At 53.8% G+C, this 17876-nt stretch overlaps 7 protein-coding genes across 7 annotated transcripts; 4 read left to right on the plus strand and 3 right to left on the minus strand.

Annotated features, from left to right (window-relative positions):
* Positions 1-322: 322 nt before the first annotated feature.
* Positions 323-2317, minus strand: Z520_03512 (uncharacterized protein; the record flags this gene model as incomplete). The annotated part of the gene is made up of 3 exons (XM_016774022.1): positions 323-1862; positions 1918-1994; positions 2045-2317. The coding sequence occupies 3 exons, from the start codon at positions 2315-2317 to the stop codon at positions 323-325; spliced, it is 1890 nt and encodes a 629-aa protein (XP_016634968.1).
* Positions 2318-4160: 1843 nt separating this feature from the next.
* Positions 4161-5273, plus strand: Z520_03513 (uncharacterized protein; the record flags this gene model as incomplete). The annotated part of the gene is made up of 1 exon (XM_016774023.1): positions 4161-5273. The coding sequence occupies one exon, from the start codon at positions 4161-4163 to the stop codon at positions 5271-5273; it is 1113 nt and encodes a 370-aa protein (XP_016634969.1).
* A 720-nt stretch (positions 5274-5993) lies between these two features.
* On the plus strand, positions 5994-6840 carry Z520_03514 (uncharacterized protein; the record flags this gene model as incomplete). Its single annotated transcript, XM_016774024.1, has 2 exons — positions 5994-6006; positions 6071-6840. 2 exons carry the CDS (start codon positions 5994-5996, stop codon positions 6838-6840), a joined length of 783 nt encoding a protein of 260 aa, XP_016634970.1.
* Positions 6841-7459: 619 nt separating this feature from the next.
* Z520_03515 (uncharacterized protein) lies at positions 7460-8494 on the minus strand (the record flags this gene model as incomplete). Its single annotated transcript, XM_016774025.1, has 1 exon — positions 7460-8494. The coding sequence occupies one exon, from the start codon at positions 8492-8494 to the stop codon at positions 7460-7462; it is 1035 nt and encodes a 344-aa protein (XP_016634971.1).
* Positions 8495-10100: 1606 nt separating this feature from the next.
* On the plus strand, positions 10101-12175 carry Z520_03516 (uncharacterized protein; the record flags this gene model as incomplete). Its single annotated transcript, XM_016774026.1, has 3 exons — positions 10101-10291; positions 10483-11689; positions 11738-12175. The coding sequence occupies 3 exons, from the start codon at positions 10101-10103 to the stop codon at positions 12173-12175; spliced, it is 1836 nt and encodes a 611-aa protein (XP_016634972.1).
* A 1011-nt stretch (positions 12176-13186) lies between these two features.
* On the minus strand, positions 13187-14894 carry Z520_03517 (uncharacterized protein; the record flags this gene model as incomplete). Its single annotated transcript, XM_016774027.1, has 2 exons — positions 13187-14679; positions 14780-14894. The coding sequence occupies 2 exons, from the start codon at positions 14892-14894 to the stop codon at positions 13187-13189; spliced, it is 1608 nt and encodes a 535-aa protein (XP_016634973.1).
* Positions 14895-16247: 1353 nt separating this feature from the next.
* Positions 16248-17613, plus strand: Z520_03518 (uncharacterized protein; the record flags this gene model as incomplete). Its single annotated transcript, XM_016774028.1, has 2 exons — positions 16248-16402; positions 16485-17613. The coding sequence occupies 2 exons, from the start codon at positions 16248-16250 to the stop codon at positions 17611-17613; spliced, it is 1284 nt and encodes a 427-aa protein (XP_016634974.1).
* Positions 17614-17876: the final 263 nt, after the last annotated feature.

Raw genomic sequence — 17876 nt, forward strand, 5'->3', positions numbered from 1 at the left:
TCAATACAGGACGGGCATGTATGCACCATCAACACCCACACTGACAGCGACTGGGGGAAAGTTACATGCGAGTTATTCATCAAGGGAATTTTCATGTCGATCAATCATGTGGATATTTGTAATTCAATCTGCAGGAGGACTGTTGGGGGAGGGTTCCATGCTACTCCTCCTACCGGACAGACATGGACGGGGGAACGTTGAGTGAATGTGGATGTGAAGAGATGACATATAACGCCCGAGTCCACTCAACCGAATCAATCCTCTGCACACATTTCCTTTTTCTTTATTTCCGTAAATAAGACCTCCCAAGACAACCGGCCGCTTACTTTGAGAGTTTGTTCAAGGCAGCATAATCCCAATCCTCCTTGATCATATCAGCGGCCTTCTCAGCAACCATGTAGACGCTGCTGACGATATTGCCGCTAACATTGTTGGGGAACACGCTGGCGTCGGCGACACGCAGGTTCTCCACGCCCTTGACCCGCAAACGTGAGTCGAGCGCGTCGCCCATGGCGCACGAGCCGCAGCTGTGGTACTCGCCCTGGACGTACTGCTGGACAGCCTCGTGGAGGGACTCCGTCGAGTCTAAGGGATACTTTTCGGGTGCCGGGGCGACGCGGTGGGAGAGCTTGTCCTTCAGGGGTGGCGACGAGGCCGTCTTCTCGAGAAACTTTAGACCCGCAGCCAGCACAGCGACGTCGGCTTCCTGGCCCAAAAAGTTGGGGTGCACTTCGGGCGCGACGGTAGGATCGGCGGATTTGATGTGGATGTAGCCCCTCGAGACCGGGTACTGCACGCCCGCGACGAAGGTGATGCCATCTTTGGCGCCTTCGGGAGGAGGAGGGAATAGTTTGCTCTGGTCACTGGCGCCTGCGTCGAGATTGGCTGACGCGCCGATGAAGACCATCTGCAGATTCGCCGACTTGTTGCTCTTGAGGTGTGAGATGACTTGATCCCACTGTTTCCTCTGGAACGGCGTAGCCTTCGCCTTGGCGCTTTCGATCGACTTGATCGCCTGGTCCAGCTCGCCTTTCTCCAGGAACAAGGCGGCAGGGAAGAAACCCTGAACGGATTGGATCGCTGTCAGGGGTCCGCCTTGTTCTTCGGCCAGAGCCTTCTGCGCGGCGGCCATGACTTCGGGCTTGTAGATCGAGTCGCCCGACATTTGGCCATCGGCCAGTTGATAGACTTCAGCGGTAACGGCGTGATCTTGGTAGTTTTCTCCGACAGATGGCAGGTCGACCAGACACTCGACACCAGCGGCCCGGAGAATCTCTGGGTTGCCAATGCCAGACAGCTCAAGGATTTGGGGAGAGTTGATGGTTCCGCCACAGACAATCACCTCTCGTTTGGCCTTGACGGCATGCTTCTCGCCGTCATGGATGAACTCGACACCAGTGGCTTTCTTGTTTTCGAGAGTAACTCGCGCGACCACCGACTCGGTTGTGACTTTGAGATTCGGGCGGTGTTCGTTGGCCTGAAAGTATCCTCGGGCCGCGTAGCTGCGCTTGCCCTTGTCAGGACCCGTGCGTACCACGCAGCCCAATGTGTTGTAGAATCCAATGTGATCTCCACTCCAAGGATCGAGTGGCTTCTTGTCAAATCCACTGGCATGGTCCGCGGCCTTGATCACGTCGTCCTCGATGGGGAGCTTGAAATCGTTGAAGCCGGTTCGCACAGGACCGCTTGTGCCATGGTTCTCTCCAACGAAGGGCATGGTGGATCGATCGGTAACTCGATCGTCAACAGGCTCGAGGGTTTGGTGCTTCCGCATATATTGCTTCATGTTGGCGGATGACCACGATGGGTCATCGGCTAGTTCGGCCCAGTCGTCATAGTCTTGGTCTGATCCTCGAACATACCTTTGTTGACGTTAGAGCCGCGAGGATTGATCATCGCCAGGAGTTGAGAACTCACATCATGTAATTGATTGCGCTCGAGCCACCCAGTGCTTTCCCCCGGTTAACTTGGTGGATTCTGTTCTTGTTTCCTGGCTGGACAGGCGTTAGGTCATGGTAAAAAGGCAAGGAGATTGGGTCGCTACCTGAGGAATGGTTTCCCAACCCCAATCGTACTCCTTGTTGCCCAGCATCTGTATGAACAAAGCTGGGATATCAACCAAGGGGTCACCAAGTCGACTCTTCCCAGCTTCGATAACGCCCACGGTGACATCTGGATTCTCTGTTAAGCGGGCAGCAATGGCCAGTCCAGCCGTGCCACCACCACAGATGAGATAGTCGTAGTCTTGCCGAGCAAATTCTTCGACAGTAACAAGGGCCGACTTCTGCGTGCCGTTCGCTCCATTGGTGGTCGCCATCTTTCGAAATCGGATTCAATGGAATGCAGAATCTGTAGGTGAGCCGGATGATGTGTTGAAGCAGTGCTTGCAGCTGAAACACGGGCAGGATTTGATCGAGGATAGCAGAGGGCAGGAGCAAAAGTTAAGTACCTATTTACTTTCTGCCTTTTACCTACCTTGGTAAGAGGAAGCAGGTACCCCGCATTCAATAATAGTGACATTTTCGAGGACAGCATAGCAATATATGGTCCCAAGGATGCACTATAGTTCGGCGCCGGCCGTTCTGCGCAAAGCAGCAAGGTTCTTGGTCTGTGAGATATCAGGAGAGGTCAGCTAGGGTTAGTAGCAGCCCCATTAGATCCAAACGGTCCTGAAGGAGTCAGAGCATTGCCTCGAGAATAAGACTGTGTACCGAGTGCTGAAGCACTGATTGGTGCATAAACGCGATGGCCAATCAAATGCTTTTACCTAGACCAGTCTGGGATACGGCTGTAGGTGGATGAGCCCACCAGACGGTGTCAGAATTGCTTAGCCATGTGCTATCGTAAACTGCTAAATTTCCTAAACAAAGCGGCCGCGGAGTCCTGACGGCCCATGGTGAGAGTTCTAGAGTCTGATTCGTTTCAGATGAGTTAGCACAACATACTCTGTCAGTCTTTAGATGGAAGAGGAAGTTGCCTCACGGTGTTAATATGACTTGTACGCGGCAGATTGCTCCACACCGCCGCAGGTGGAATTTGTGCTTGTTTTCTTCTTACCCCCGGACATATGATGGCTAGGCAAGCAATATCACCCAACATCTGACTGGTTTAGTTGTTCCGAGGAACCGCAATTCCTCTGTTATAACGGGGGCTACCCTGTGTGAGGAAAATAGGGACGCGGGCTGGGTTATCCCGGAATGACCCAGTACCCGACTTAGGTGGTCACTCCGATAGTCGTGTAGGGGCTTAAGGGGCCAACTGAGGATGCCCGGTATTGTGAAGGTTAGCAGCAGGCGAATACGAGGTACGAGGTAACTTTACCTAGGTACTTACAGTAGGTAAAGCTTCAGCGAGAGCTCCTAACTAACTTCACCATTCTGCGTATTGCTTACCCAAGGCTTACCCATTGCTACCCAACAGACGGAAAGGGAGATAGCAGGTAATAATAAGCCCATGGCCGACAGAGAAGAGCTGGCATAGTACTCGCCATAGTGGAGCAACAGAGGCAGACTCGCTCTACCTTCCAGAACAGCTCAGCAGGCGTTGTATCGACTATCGAGGTGTCCCACTATCATCTAGCAGCAAGACTAACTAGGTTGGTATTTCTTTTCTTTGAACATCTCTTGTCTCCACGTACGTGCGTAGGGCACAGTCCAGTAAGCCGTCCATCATCTCCAAGATTGAGCCCGCTCATTCAAAGTACTAAGCTTGATCCGCCCGCAAGTCTCTGCTTCGAGGCGACCTTCATCCGGCGTTCTTCATCCCCTGACGCTTCATCCATATTTGGACCCCAAACACCGCTACGCCGCTTACCTACCTAGGTACCTATAGCGTCTTCCTAGCAACTCGGTTGATCCTTCCTCCGCCAGAACTCCCGGTTCTGGTAGGGGCTACCTGGCTCAAAAATCTTATTATACAGGGCTTACTGTGATGACTCTGAAGTATCCACGAGCCAGCATATGAACGATTCTGCCGAGAGTATTACGCCCACTTTTTACCAAGTACAGAAACATACCCTGTTCACCAGATACCCTGTCAGCCAGTGATCGGCCATCTCCTCCGGAGAAGAATGAGTTGAACCCACAAGTCGGCCGAGAAATCCATCGCCAATGACCGGGTTACCTTAGCTGCCTCGATAATAGAACCCCCAGCCGTACAAGATGTCGTCACCGTCTCAACAATCACTGCCCGCGCATTTGCTCCCCGACCGTGAGATTCACGTGGTGGTGTCAATTCTGTCTGGTCGTCACAAAGCGAAAGAATACTATGAAGAATCCATCAAGCCATTACTCGACAGCCACGGTATCGTCTACTTCCCTCACGAAACCAAGTCTACTAAGACAATCATCGAGTTAACTGAGAGGCTTTTCATCGTGAACGCGCGACAAGGTGTCAAGCAAACTATCATATTGCTGTCAGGAGATGGGGGTATGGTTGATATCGTCAACACGTTTACAACTCTCTTGAATCGGCGGAATGATGACGTTCGAGCTCCGTCAATATTCCTTAAGCCTGTCATTGTTCTGATCCCCATGGGGACGGCGAATGCTTTGGCGTGGAGTTCTGGTGTGGCTCAAGACCCTCTCAAGACCATGATGCAAGGAAAACCAAAATCGCTGCCCTCCTTCAAGGTTTGTTTCAGTCGCGGCGCGGAACTGGTCGTCAATGAAGGCCAAGACCGGGAACCTATAGGCGACGAGGATGAAAATGGACCGATCATGTATGGCGCAGTGGTTTCTAGTTGGGGGCTTCACGCAAGCCTGGTGGCGATGAGTGATACAACGGAATACCGCAAGCATGGTCTCGCAAGATTCCAAATGGCAGCACAACAGCTATTGAAAGAAACTCACCAGTACAGAGGTAAGGTCAAATGGCGGAAATCAGACGGCGAATGGAGGAACCTGCCTGGAACGCAGCACTCCTACATACTAGCTACCATGGTTTCCAACCTCGAGGAGCATTTCCAGATCTCACCTGCCACGAAACCTCTCGACGGGAGCCTACGACTCGTCGCCATTGGTGCTGAATCGGCCTCTGAAATCATGCGAATACTCCAGCTAGCCTATCAATCTGGGAAGCACGTCACAGACCCGAAGGTTACATATGAAGATATCGAGGCCTTGAGGATAGAATTTGACGAGGAGGACGAACAGTGGAGGATGGTTTGCGTTGATGGGAAGATCGTGGCAGCAAGTCAAGGCGGCTGGGTCGAAGTCACAAGGATTCCCCCTACGGGTATGGACGCAAGAAGGGTCGTCGAGTTGGTGTGCTAGGGAGACGGGGGAATTTATGAGGTTAGACGCACAGACTACCGAGTACTTGTAGGGGGTTCTTGTCTTCCAGCGATCGGCCCCAGTGTCAGGACAATAATGCTCACTGGCTGGATGATGATACACAGCACGTGTGCTTGTGTGGTAATCCAGAGTTAGATAGGTACTTACGGAGTACTAGGTACCTAGGTAGCTCTGGGTATCTACGGCCGTCAAAATGTGTAGAAAGGGGGCGGGGAGCCCAAAACACGTGATGGCATGTGAACTTGAGGTCACCGGGCGCTTTACCTTGTTGGGACGCAGCAGCCGAGTATCCGCTTGTTGCGCTCACGTTCCAATTGAACGACGGTCTTGCTTCGCATCGGCAGCAGTCAAAGCAGGCTTCCCTCATCAGCCGGTACTACTACTCAAGTAACCAGCCTGGCCACAGACTTGTCATCACTCACACTAGTTCTGAGAATCAACTTTCCTCTCATCCAATCTATCCTCTCGGCATTCCAGTCGGAATACAGCGTGGCTGTGCGCAGTACGAAACAGCAGCAATGCCCGCCTAACGTTTCCAGCTGAACCCTTTTAGTGAGACGACAAGTCAGCGCTTTCATCTAACCGCTGATAGATCTTTATTGAAGAGAGGCGCTGTTGGGCGTCTACGGGTGTATTTCTCACCCAAAGAAACGAAGAAACTCAGAAGAAGTTGAACAACAATCATCAGCGATCGCAAAAATGCATGGTTGGGGTATGTGTCGCATGTTTCTTCCGCAACTCTAGACGCACTTACTAACTGACAATTCCTGTTGCAGGCCTCTTCTTCTTCCTCCTCTTCCTCCTTCTCATCTTCGCTATCGTCGGATGGGTGGTCTACACACAATACAGCGCCCGCAAACAAGGCCTCCCTGCCCCGTCCCTCAAGTCATGGAAAACTTATATCCCGTTCCTCAAGCCTCAAGCCTCCTCAAACTACCCTGCCCCTCGGCACGCAGGACCCTTGGAATGGGCCAGAGATCAATTCGCCAAGCTGACCAGAAGGCGCACGGCAAGGGGAGCCTACGAAGAAGCCGGAAGCGGCGCTGATGGACTGGTGTCCGGCAGTGGAGGCAGAGGCAGAGGGGGAAGGGGCATGGAGGACGACGCATGGGATACGCGTGTAGGGAACGAAGACCCCTACGGCCCAGGAGCGGGCGGATATTCCGGGTACGAAGAACAAGAGCTCGGGTTAGCCCCGACACCGGGATTGCAGAACGAACCCTACGGCGGCGGTGCCTCCCGTGGTGCTGGCGGTGCTGGCGGAGGAGACTACTTGGGTGCTACGGGAAGCGCGGGGTATTCCGACATCGACGTCAGCGGAGGCGGACGAGGTCGCCCGGGCAGTTCTTCCAGAGACAACCCCTTTGGCGATCAGCATGAAGCTCCAAGACTGAGGAGCGTGAGCCCCAGACCGGATGCAGAAGTCATCTCTACGAAAGGCCACACGAAAGGAAACCAGAGTCTGGACACCCAGGGCAGTGGCAGTGGAGACGGCAACTCGAGTCCCATCAGCACGAGGAAAAGCGTCTTTCGAGAAGGTATATAGCGGGCATGACGAGAACCGAACGATGACGACAAGAGAGCAGCGCAGAGGCTGGTGAGGGCGCGAATGATGCTTGTGTCGATGAACATCGCAATAATACCAGGCCATGTCGAAACTCATTTGGTGGTGTGCTTGCAATCTTGTATGAGCTTGGAGGGAAAAGACTGAAAGCAGACACGACGAACATGGTCAAAAATCTCTTTGTTGTTGCCCTGAGAGAAAGTGAGAGAGTCAATTGGATGCTTTGTCCTTGTATACACGGTCGTTTTGGGAAACGGGACAGACATGATCACCCCAAAAATCTCGGGAGTTTTGGTAGGTAGGTCCTGGGGGTTGTGTCCTTGGAGACTTGTCTCAAAGCCTTACTATGTAGGAAGGGAGGAAAATACGATTAATGACCAAGCCAAAGGTCCTGCATATATGCATGTCTACTGCCTTTTTGCTTTCGTCGCTTTTCTCCTTGAAATGCCGTGAATGGACCTCTCTGTACATAATTCCCATCTTATCCCGGCTTGCCTGTTTCGTTGCCGATGGCTGGAGATGGGTGACGGACTCGCCATTTTATCGACCGTTTTCTTCGCCCAGCTTGCGTATAACATCCAAACCTGTTGATGAAGTATGTCTACAGATTCACGACTCGGGGTTTATTCAACAACTGAGTCGTCGTCTGATACGCCAGGGCGCCATTGACCATGTAACCTCCCTGCCGTGCGCCTCCCCACAGTCGTGTCCACAGGAGGCCTACCACATCTTCAACCACGCAGTCGAGGCCCTTCCACCACAACCGTAAATCCAGCAGCTCGGCAAAGGGCATGCGATGACTGGCAGGGGTGTCTGCGGGCTTCTTGTACGCTGCGGCCAGAAATTCTTCGAATGTACGCTGGCTTCTGTCCCACCAGACGGGTTCAACGCCGTGACCAGAATGGATATGTCCAAAGGCATGCAGCGTAGGTCTGACACGCCATACCTCCGTCAACTCGAACTCATCGCCCATGCCTCCACTGGTTGGTAGGTCAAGGTGCCATTTCGGCGGGCCATGGGTGACTAGCACGTCCGTTTCGTCAGGGATGGTATCGCTCCAAGCATCTTTACCTCTTGTATATTGAAAAGCAAACTCCTTGCCCCCGCATTGAGGTATCTGCGGAGCGCCGTAGACATGCAAGGTGCGCGGGCCGGGAAAAGTGAGTTCGACCGACGAGTGCTGTAGGTAGTGGATTTTCCCCCAGTCTAGCTTGCGGTTGGAACTTCTCCTATCATGTACAGAACGGCTGCGCTCGTCAAAATAGCTATCGTGGTTCCCCGCCACCACCACAATATGGCGAAATCCATCGGAGGAGCCGGGCCAGGGCTTTTGAAGAGTTTTTAGCCAGTCTATGGTTTGCTGGATGGAGGAGAGCGAGCCGGTGTTCGTAAGGTCGCCGGAGTGGATTAAGAGGTCGCCCTTGGGGATAGCTGAGCGTGGGATCCGGCTGTGGGTGTCCGAGAGGCAGACGACGCGGATGGGGATTTTGTTTTTGGGTGCGATGTACGGGGCACCGCGGAGGTAGAGAAAGATGTGGTGGAGGAAGGTAAAGCAGGTAGTCATAGGGTGGTAGATGAGCTGGTAGATCAGAGAGGGAGGTGCGTAGGGAGAGTCAGGAGGCGAGAAGAGGCCCATCTTGTAGGTGGGTTGAGTTGAAGGGTAGGCACGAGCTTGTCTCTTGTCATAGAGAGAGGTGGCTGTGGTGCGCAGAGGCTAGTGAGGCTCGTGAGTCCATGTTGTGCGTCTTCGAAAATCAATACGCGCTGCGAGGCTTATTTAGTGAATGTCCAGCATGAGGACCTAGAGACACTCTTCACGGGATGTCTTGGGGCCGTCGTGTTCCAGCGTCCAAGTTGTGGAAATAACGGACAGAGTGCAGCGCAGGTGGTTGAGTTCCTAGATGGCGCAAGTGGCTTGCCCAGGAACCGCAGCTCAATCCATGTTGAAACGAATAGCCAGTACGAGGTACCGGAATCTCTGGATCTTACAAGGTACTCCTTAGTCATGGCATGGATAGCACGATAGCATAGAAATCTACAAAAGCCTTGGTTTGAGCACTGAAGCACTGCAGCACTGAACTCACCCCGAGTCACCGCCAGCCTCTCTACCGTCACTCTCCCTCGCCCTCGATCGATATCGACATCGATATCAAACGCAAACAAATCCACTCCAAACAAACCTTCCGAAGAGACCCCACCACCGCTGCTCCTTAGCTGTGATTATCACAAACTGGTAGCTTTGGCATGAATCGTCATTGGCAGGTTTCACCAACCTCGAAATCGATATCACCATCGCCGCCATCTCCGGCTCATACAGGCAGTGTGTGAGTGTTTGCCCAGCTCAGCAGCTCCTCATTCGTTCCTTGCCCTCCGACTCGATTCGATCACAGTCCAAAACGGGTCTCGTTCTCCCCCAGCGTTTGCTCATTTCTTGGATCCTTTTCGACACCAACCTTATAGCTTCCATATTCTCTGGATAGCTGTCCATGTTCCTCGACCCTATAGCGTCGCCCTCGCCCTCGCTTTTCATGTCCACAATCGAGTAACCGCCAGGCGCGTGGTTGGGTGCCCTGCAGTTCAGTCCGCGAATCACATCCGCCATCCCGCAGCACGCAGCACGCAGCACGCAGCACGCAGCTTTCAGCGCACGTTTTGTTCCCTTCGGTGCCTCTGCCCGACTCGATCCAGTCTCCAAGAGTGAGGCCGCCGCAGCCGCGCACTTTTGAGTCTGCAGGAAACGTGACAATTCTCAAACAAGACAAAACATACAGATTAGACATAATATCATCCCGCCGGCGCCGTCAGCATTCTCTCTTACATGACAGGGCGTGGTCCGACCCCCCGAAGCGAAGATTCCACCCCAGCGTGCCCAGTCTAAGGTACTCAGGGCCTGAGATCCACCGCCATCTGGGAACGACGGCCTCCACGGCTGGTCACTGCACGCCGCCGTAATTCACTGCCACTGCCACGGCCACTGCCACTGCCACGGTGGGTGAGCTGCGGTGACTGCGTCAATCCTCTGACGCTCGCCGCTCGCAGATCCTGTCACCATCACACACCAGGCCAGCTCGGGCTTAACCCTCGTGGCCCAACTGCGCCCAAAAGGCCCATCCCCTTCTAATCTCGACTGCAACCTCGAAATATCTTCCACAATTCCTCCATTATCGGCCGCTGGCCCTGCAAAGGGACCAGGCTCTCAATATTCCAATAACCTGTTGGCCGCAAACGCTGCCGTCTTCGCCATGATGAATGGCACCGACCTGAAGAAAGCCGCCATCAGCCAGGCCAAGAAGGTCGCGACAACCGCCGCTCTGGCAGCAAACGGAAATGGTCAAAAGAAACGGCGGAAAGGCGACAACCTCAAGCCCATCATCACAAGCGAGAACGCGACTGCGTCGAGTCTTCACGATAGCCCCACTCCAGCAGACCCAGAGTAAGTCACTTGCTCCAGTCACTCCTCGCAGCCCTTACAGCCCTCACCTTGTCACCTGCAATTCCTCGTTCACGTTCACGTTCACGCGCTTTGTCATCCCTTTGCACATGACGTCGTGATTGATCGCAGATGCAATGTCTTGTCCTCTTTTTCGACTAAATCTGCCTTTCAACTGATCGTCCTTTCCTCAGCGCTATGGATTCGCCTCTGCCTCACGCGAAGGTCCCTGCAAATAACTCACATATTGACAGATCCCCCTCATCTTCCACCTCCGAAGACGACCCCGCCGAGACCACTGCGGACGAAGAAGACTCCGAGGATTATTGCAAGGGCGGATATCATCCCGTCCATGTGGGCGAAACATACAACAATGGCAAATACGTGGTGGTGCGGAAGTTGGGTTGGGGTCATTTCTCCACCGTCTGGCTTTCAAGAGATACAACAACAGGCAAACACGTCGCCCTCAAGGTGGTTAGATCGGCGGCGCACTACACAGAAACAGCCATTGACGAGATCAAATTATTAAACAAAGTCGTTCAAGCGAACCCGAATCACCCTGGTCGAAGATATGTCGTCAGCCTCCTTGATTCCTTCGAGCACAAGGGTCCCAATGGTGTCCACGTTTGTATGGTCTTTGAGGTGTTGGGAGAAAATCTGCTGGGCCTCATCAAGAGATGGAACCATAGGGGAATTCCCATGCCGTTGGTCAAACAGATCACCAAACAAGTCCTTTTGGGGCTGGACTACCTACATCGTGAATGCGGCATCATTCACACTGATTTGAAGCCTGAAAATGTCCTGATTGAGATCGGCGACGTTGAACAGATTGTCAAAGCCTTTGTCAAGGATGAGAAAGAATCCACAAAAGACGACAACAGAAATGGGCGGAGACGAAGACGGACTCTGATCACCGGAAGTCAACCTCTGCCCAGTCCGCTTAATGCCAGCTTCACAAACTTGGATAAACTTGGGGGCCACCATCACGCCCCTAGTAGCCTGAATCAAGTTCTCAACGACTCGGTCGCGAACAAATCGTCAGACGGCCTGTCGATGATTGAGCAGCTGAAGCTGAAGGCGAAAGAGAACAAGCCGAACGAGGAACAGCCTACCGGTGAGAAGGGGAGAGAGGGGACGACAGATCCTCTAGAGAAGGACTTGGCTGGGGTATCCCTCGACAATAAGAAGTCGTCGGATGCTGAAAAGGTGTTGAAGGCGGCCAAGAATGAGGACGACCCTCTAGGCGAGATTATCTCGGTCAAAATCGCAGACCTGGGAAATGCCTGCTGGGTGGGCCATCATTTCACGAACGATATTCAGACTCGGCAATATCGGTCGCCGGAGGTGATACTGGGTGCCAAATGGGGCGCCAGTACCGATGTGTGGAGCATGGCATGCATGGTACGCTGCAATCAGTGGAAATCCGTTGCGCACACTAACAATCTCCAGGTGTTTGAACTGATAACAGGCGACTATCTCTTCGATCCACAATCTGGAACCAAATACGGCAAAGACGACGATCACATTGCGCAAATTATCGAACTGCTTGGGCCCTTCCCGAAATCGCTGTGCCTGTCCGGGAAATGGTCACAAGAGATCTTCAACCGTAAAGGCGAGCTGCGTAACATACATCGACTGCGGCATTGGGCCCTGCCCGATGTGCTACGGGAGAAATATCATTTCTCAGTGGAGGAGGCCAAGCGGATCAGTGATTTCTTGACTCCCATGCTCGAATTGCCCCCGGAAGCCCGTGCAAACGCGGGTGGCATGTCGAATTCGGAATTCCTGAAGGGGGTCAAGGGCATGGAGAATGTCAATGTCGACGTGCCTGTTGGATCCAAAGGTGAGGGAATTGAAGGATGGGCGTGTGAAGTTAAAAAGCGGTGATCCGGGTCCCGGCTTGTATGCCTTGAACGAGGGTATCGAGGCTTTGGGAAAGGGAAAGATTGCTGGGTGGCAATGATGAGATTTGTATCAGATTTTGGCACGCAGTCAGGGTGCTTCTCATCTGAAGGTGTCTTGTGAATGACGCGAATGAAACGAGCACGATCGCTGGACCAAGAAATGAGGCGCAAATACACGGTTTCACGTACAGAATAAATGACTTCTTCGGCGGGCTGGATGGCTTTCTGGCTGCCTTTCGACGACCGATCTACGACTTGTTGACCCTACTTTTCCCCCGCCGGTCTTGTTCTCTGCAATCCAGAAAACCTAGATCGTCCTGAGAACTGTCTGTCTGTCTGGGCGAAGTGCCTGGGCTTGATATGGTTGGGCCGCTTCACCATCCTGTTGCTAGTGGGGTTGCCTCCATCCTCGAATATCTGATTCACACCTTCTGGCATCCCGAGCATGTCCTGTACCTACCTAGGTAGCCAGATAGAAGATTGTATGTTGTTGTTCAGATACCGGTATATCCAGCCCCAAGTTTCTACCTACCTACCTAGGTAGTTCTCGACAAAAGAAAGAATGAAATGTGACGTGACTTTTCAAAGTTGTGTGGTGCATCGACAAAGCGCGCGTCGACGGCCTAATCAATGTCAATGACGGACGGGTCTCGCGGATCGAGGCCTTCCCCGTCTGCTCGCCTAAGCTGCAGGTGGTTTTTGAACCTTGCGTGATTTCATTTTCTTCTACTCTTAATGGCAGTGGTTAAAAATTCTATTTCTTTTGGTATTTTTCTATAGGTAAAAAGGGCTTTGGTTCCAATTCAGATTCGTGACAGGCGTCGGATGGTTTTGACGTATAGTTAGACTCTGTACATAAGTTTACATGGGCGGAGACGAGGCAGGCTCCTGTAGTTGGCCCTTTCTGTCTCTCTCTCTGTGTTGGGGGGGTGTGGTAGACCTGAGAGGCTCCAGTACACATACACTGCATGTTCTTCATAACCTAAAGATCGCCTTAAGACGGTGGTGACCCTAGCGACAAGGTCGACTTCTTCATCTTCAGAACCTGGGACCGCGGTGACGATAGCGTGGCGCCCACTAGACCTGGGCCCGCACTGTGGCGGTGCTGTTGCTGCGGCGGCGCAGTCCTTCTCTCCTCCTCCTCAGTTGATGCTGTTGTGCGGCCATTGACGCTCGATGAGTTATGGCTCCAGCGCGAATTCAAGACTGGAATGGGAGGCAGAAGCGCGGGCGAGAACGGGAACGGCGAGTCAGGCACGTTGGATATGCTCTCAGACGGGGTGATGGACTTGTGCAATCGGCGCGGTGAGTTGAAGGTGGATTCCGGCGGAGACGGGGTCGAGAAGTGCGCCGCCGACGGCGTCGATGGTGGTAAGGGGAAGTCCATGCCGAGGCCGCCGACTCGGAGGCTGGCGGGAGGACAAGGGATATCGGGCACGCGGCTCGTGGCTTCGGGTCCCTGGCTTGACGGCGTGGCCAGGGCAGGGTGGTGGCGCGACACAGGAGTGGGAGGATTGTTTGCGAGGCCGTTGGGATGCCGGAAGAGAGCATTATCCGTATTTCGAGGCCCAGCGTCATCGTCCCCGTCCTCCACGTCCAATTGGAAAGCATGACTCCCGTAGCCGCCCGAAGTGTATGCCGGAGGGCGTATCGGATAGTCATGCAGGCTTGGTGTACTGCTTTGAGAGCGGCCATGTTGTGCGGCATCTGGGCCGTGAGCAGGGTTGTTTCTCGAACCAGTGCGGTTCAGCGTCGGTGGAGGACCGCGTCTAGCCGTGACGGGAAGTGCTATAGCTGTATCCCTAGCCAGCGACAGTGTTGGACCGGCGGCCGCCTCAGACATTGGCGGAGCGGCTTTTGGAGCCGTTCCATCTTCTTCCTCTCCAGGTAACCTCTGCGCTTTCCGTGCTCGATAGACTGCCCATCTGGCCCTGAGTGGAGTGCAATAGCGGAAGAGAAGGTAGGCGGCCACGACAGCAGCCACGGCGCCCAGCAGTGATGGAACTATAATACCCGCTTTCGCGATGGGGTGGTCCGAAGCATTAACAGTCTCCCTAGAAGCAACTGGGCTGGTTGATGCTGGTGTCGCCACTCCGGTACTTCTATCTGGCTGAGGCACGACTTCAGTGGGGCTTGTGGTGAAGGAGCTGGGGAATGTTGAACTGGTGGACAGAAGTCCTGAAGAGGTGTTGATGCCTATTGTATCTGTCGAGGTCGGTGGGTATGCTGAGCTGGAAGTGGACGTAGTGGAAATGCTTGTCGTCGAATGTGTGGGGAATGGGTGACTGCGCGTCTTGGACGGCGCTGTGATCGATGACTGATATTGGGACCCCGTGGCTGTTGTGGGTTCAAACGGGTTTGGAGTGTCGCTGTCATCCTCGTCGCCCGAGGAATTATCCATCCCCTCGTCCTCGTCCTCGTCCTCATTCTCACTGTCGCCGTCACTAGACGTCGGATCCGGAGGAAGGAAGTTGTTCTCGGGTAGGCCTGAACCCGTTGTTAGCGTCGAGGGGGAAAGAAGTCACAGCGTGGAAGAAGCAGGTGGACATCGGTGATAGCAGACTGGATATCGGTGACACCAACTCACCTTGCCTCTGTACAAATTTTGGTTTCTCGAATCTATATGAACCCTTGCTTCGTTTTGCTTTCAATGGAGCGATTTTGGACCTGTCAAGCCGTCCACGGAGATTGGTGGCAGGCATCGTGAGCGGCCACTGCCTTCCAACAACTTCCAGATTGTTTATGTGGCCCAGGAATGAGATCACAAGAAAAGCATCGATGGAACAGAAAGGAGACCGCGAAATGAATTATGTGCGAGGAACCAGCCTCAGCATCGGGAAACCAACAAAACAGGGAACCAAGAGACAAGGAAATTGAGCTCGACCAGCGATATACGAATACAAGGAGGAAGAGAACGAGAAAGGACGAGAAAACGTCAAGTCGTCTATCAACCCCCGGCCCCTGTTGTGGACTTACCGACTCTGCTCCAGGTATGCATGCCCCGAGGGGATGATGCAGATTGTGAGGCACCATCGCGGGATCTGTTTTGCATACGTATCCCGTCCAAGCCCCGTATGTGTCGTACCTCTAGCAGTCGCAGTAGCAGATTGGAGCGACGGAAGTCTTGTTCGGCACTCGACTGCTGGCAATTCCCCACACTGATCGAAACCACGGGGCTCGACACAGGGCAGCGGTGAGTCTGAGACGACCTTGGCCCATGGGTCAAGAGTCAAGACTGAGCAAGAAGCAGCAGTGTATTATCAGCGTGCCAGAGCTCTGAAACAAGCCAGGGTCAGAGCCTGGTGGAGGTGGCCGACTTGGCGACAGAGGCGACGCAGGCGACGCGCAGTCTTTGGTCTCAGCTCTCGTAACCATCTTTGATGTGTTTGTAACAATATTAACCCATCGAAGCGTCGCTGTGTGTCCCGAGGAGATACACCTGATGTCCTTGATGTGCTTGATGTGCTTGATGTGTTGGGCTCGACATAATATGGTTGACAATGGCAGGGCGGATGCTAGCTAAACAGCTAGTCATTGACTATTCGCCTCCTTCAGTCTAGGTAACGTCTGGCTTTCCCCTTTTTCTCTCCTCATCCCGCAATAAGGTCATTTGCCAGGGTATGTACGAGGTACAGAGTAACGAGCAATTATTAATTAACATCCAGCAATGTTTCCCCATTGGAGAGACACCGACTCCCCAACTTCGAGTCCCAAAAAGGGCAACTTGGCCATTTCCATCCATCCGCCATCACCAGCCATTGGCAGTGTTGTGGAGGGGAAAAGCCCCAAGGTAGGATCTGCGCCATGACAGTCCGGGGTATTAATATTATTACTATCATGTTTCTTCTTTGAGACTCTGCTCTCTGCTGACGAAGGAGACGGCGAGTGTCCGCCCGGTGTTGTACCCGACCAGCTCAACCAAACTCCGGGTCTCCAGGCCGACTCGATGGGATTCCAGAATAAAACCCTTACACGGTCATAATAGCACCTGTTGCTGGGCACCTCCAGATCTGGCGGCTCTCGAGAAAAGAACAACGCGCTGCGATATGCTAGTGATGGAGCCTAAGGGCAACGGAGATGAGGGCGATCGGCCCCAGAGCATCGACGCAGCCGCCGACGACGACGAGGAACGAAATGCTGCCGCCATCTTCAAGGGTCCCTTAATTCGAAGCGCTTTCCGGGCTTTGGTCCAAGACTTCAGTCCCATATGGTATGTCCTACGCGCTACACCACACGGTTACTCTTGATAGGTGTTTTTTGGGCGAAGTCTCTGACAAAGTTATGGTATGTAGGTTCACCTGGTGTATGAATGCCGGCGTCATCGGAACTCTCCTCCATCAACTACCATACCAGTTTCCGGGCCTGCATGTGCTCTCGACGATTGCATTTACCATCGACCTTGTTCTCTACATCTTCTTCTCGGTCATCTGCATCCTGCACTTCGTCATGTACAGACAACGAGCGTACAATGAACTCGTCGACAACGTCTTGGACCTATGTCTGTTCCCGTGCTGGTCGATCGCCTTCATGACGCTGGTGTCGTTCGTCACCCTGACCGTGAGCGAGGCCCCGTGGGGCGGCCATCGGTTCACCATCGTGGCGTGTGTCATGTGGTGGATTGCCGCGACGTGGAGTTTTGGCATGTTGCTTTTCGTCTTCTCGATCCTCATCCAGCAGCACACTATCCTGGACCGCCAGCTCCCGACGCTCATCATCATCCCCGCCGTCGGGGTGGCCACCTTAGCAGCGGTCGGGGGCGTCTTCGCGTGCTTCGCGCACGAAGTATCTGCGGGACTCGCCGTCCCTGTCATCATCATGTCTCTGTGTGCGGTCGGGGCGGGCATTTTCCTGGGGCTGATCCTGTACACGTACCTGCTTCACCAGCTGCTCGCAAAAGGGTGGCCTGCTCCCCCAATGACCGCCACCCTGTTCATCCTCGTGGGACCCATGGGACAGTCAGCCGCGGCGCTCCAATTGCTGGGCGCGGCGGCCAGCACGCACGGACACTTTGGGAGCTATGACCGAGGAGTCTTCCTGACAGCGTCGGCAGCCGGATCGCTGCAGGCGACGTGCATCTTCCTGGCGCTGTTGATGACCGGTCTCGGCGCGGTCTGGCTCGGCTTCGCCCTGATCGCCATGCTCAATCGGCTCGTCCGCCGCGAGTTAATCTGGGCGCCGACGTGGAACGCCATCATCTTCCCCACGGGCACGCTGACGACCGCGACGTTGCTGCTGGGCACGGATCTCGACTCTGCCTTCTTCAAGATCGTCACCGTCATCCAGGTCATCTTCTTGATCCTCGTCTTCTTCATCAACGCCGCCTTCACCCTGCTGAAAATCTGGAGAGGCGAACTCCTCATCGTCAGAGAAGATCCCAGGCTGAAGCAGGTGCTCGGAGGGGGGAAACCGAAAGCGACGTAGCAGAAGTTGAATGTCATGCCATGCCATATAGAGCCGTTAATGTGTGTATACAAATATATATATATGTTTGAGTCATTTGTCGTCTTCTGACACTCCTCTACCACAAGCTTCATCCTGACTATTGTAAAACGCCCCCGTCTTCCCATGAGCACGGCGGGTGTTCATGCCTACCAGAGGTCACGTCTAATGAGTCCATGTTCAAATGAATAGGGGGGAAAGCTAGACTTCAAAGATCCCTGCACGAAGGTCATAATGGGAGGCCC

Source organism: Fonsecaea multimorphosa (genome assembly GCF_000836435.1).
Source record: "Fonsecaea multimorphosa CBS 102226 unplaced genomic scaffold supercont1.5, whole genome shotgun sequence".
Lineage (NCBI taxonomy): Eukaryota > Fungi > Ascomycota > Eurotiomycetes > Chaetothyriales > Herpotrichiellaceae > Fonsecaea > Fonsecaea multimorphosa.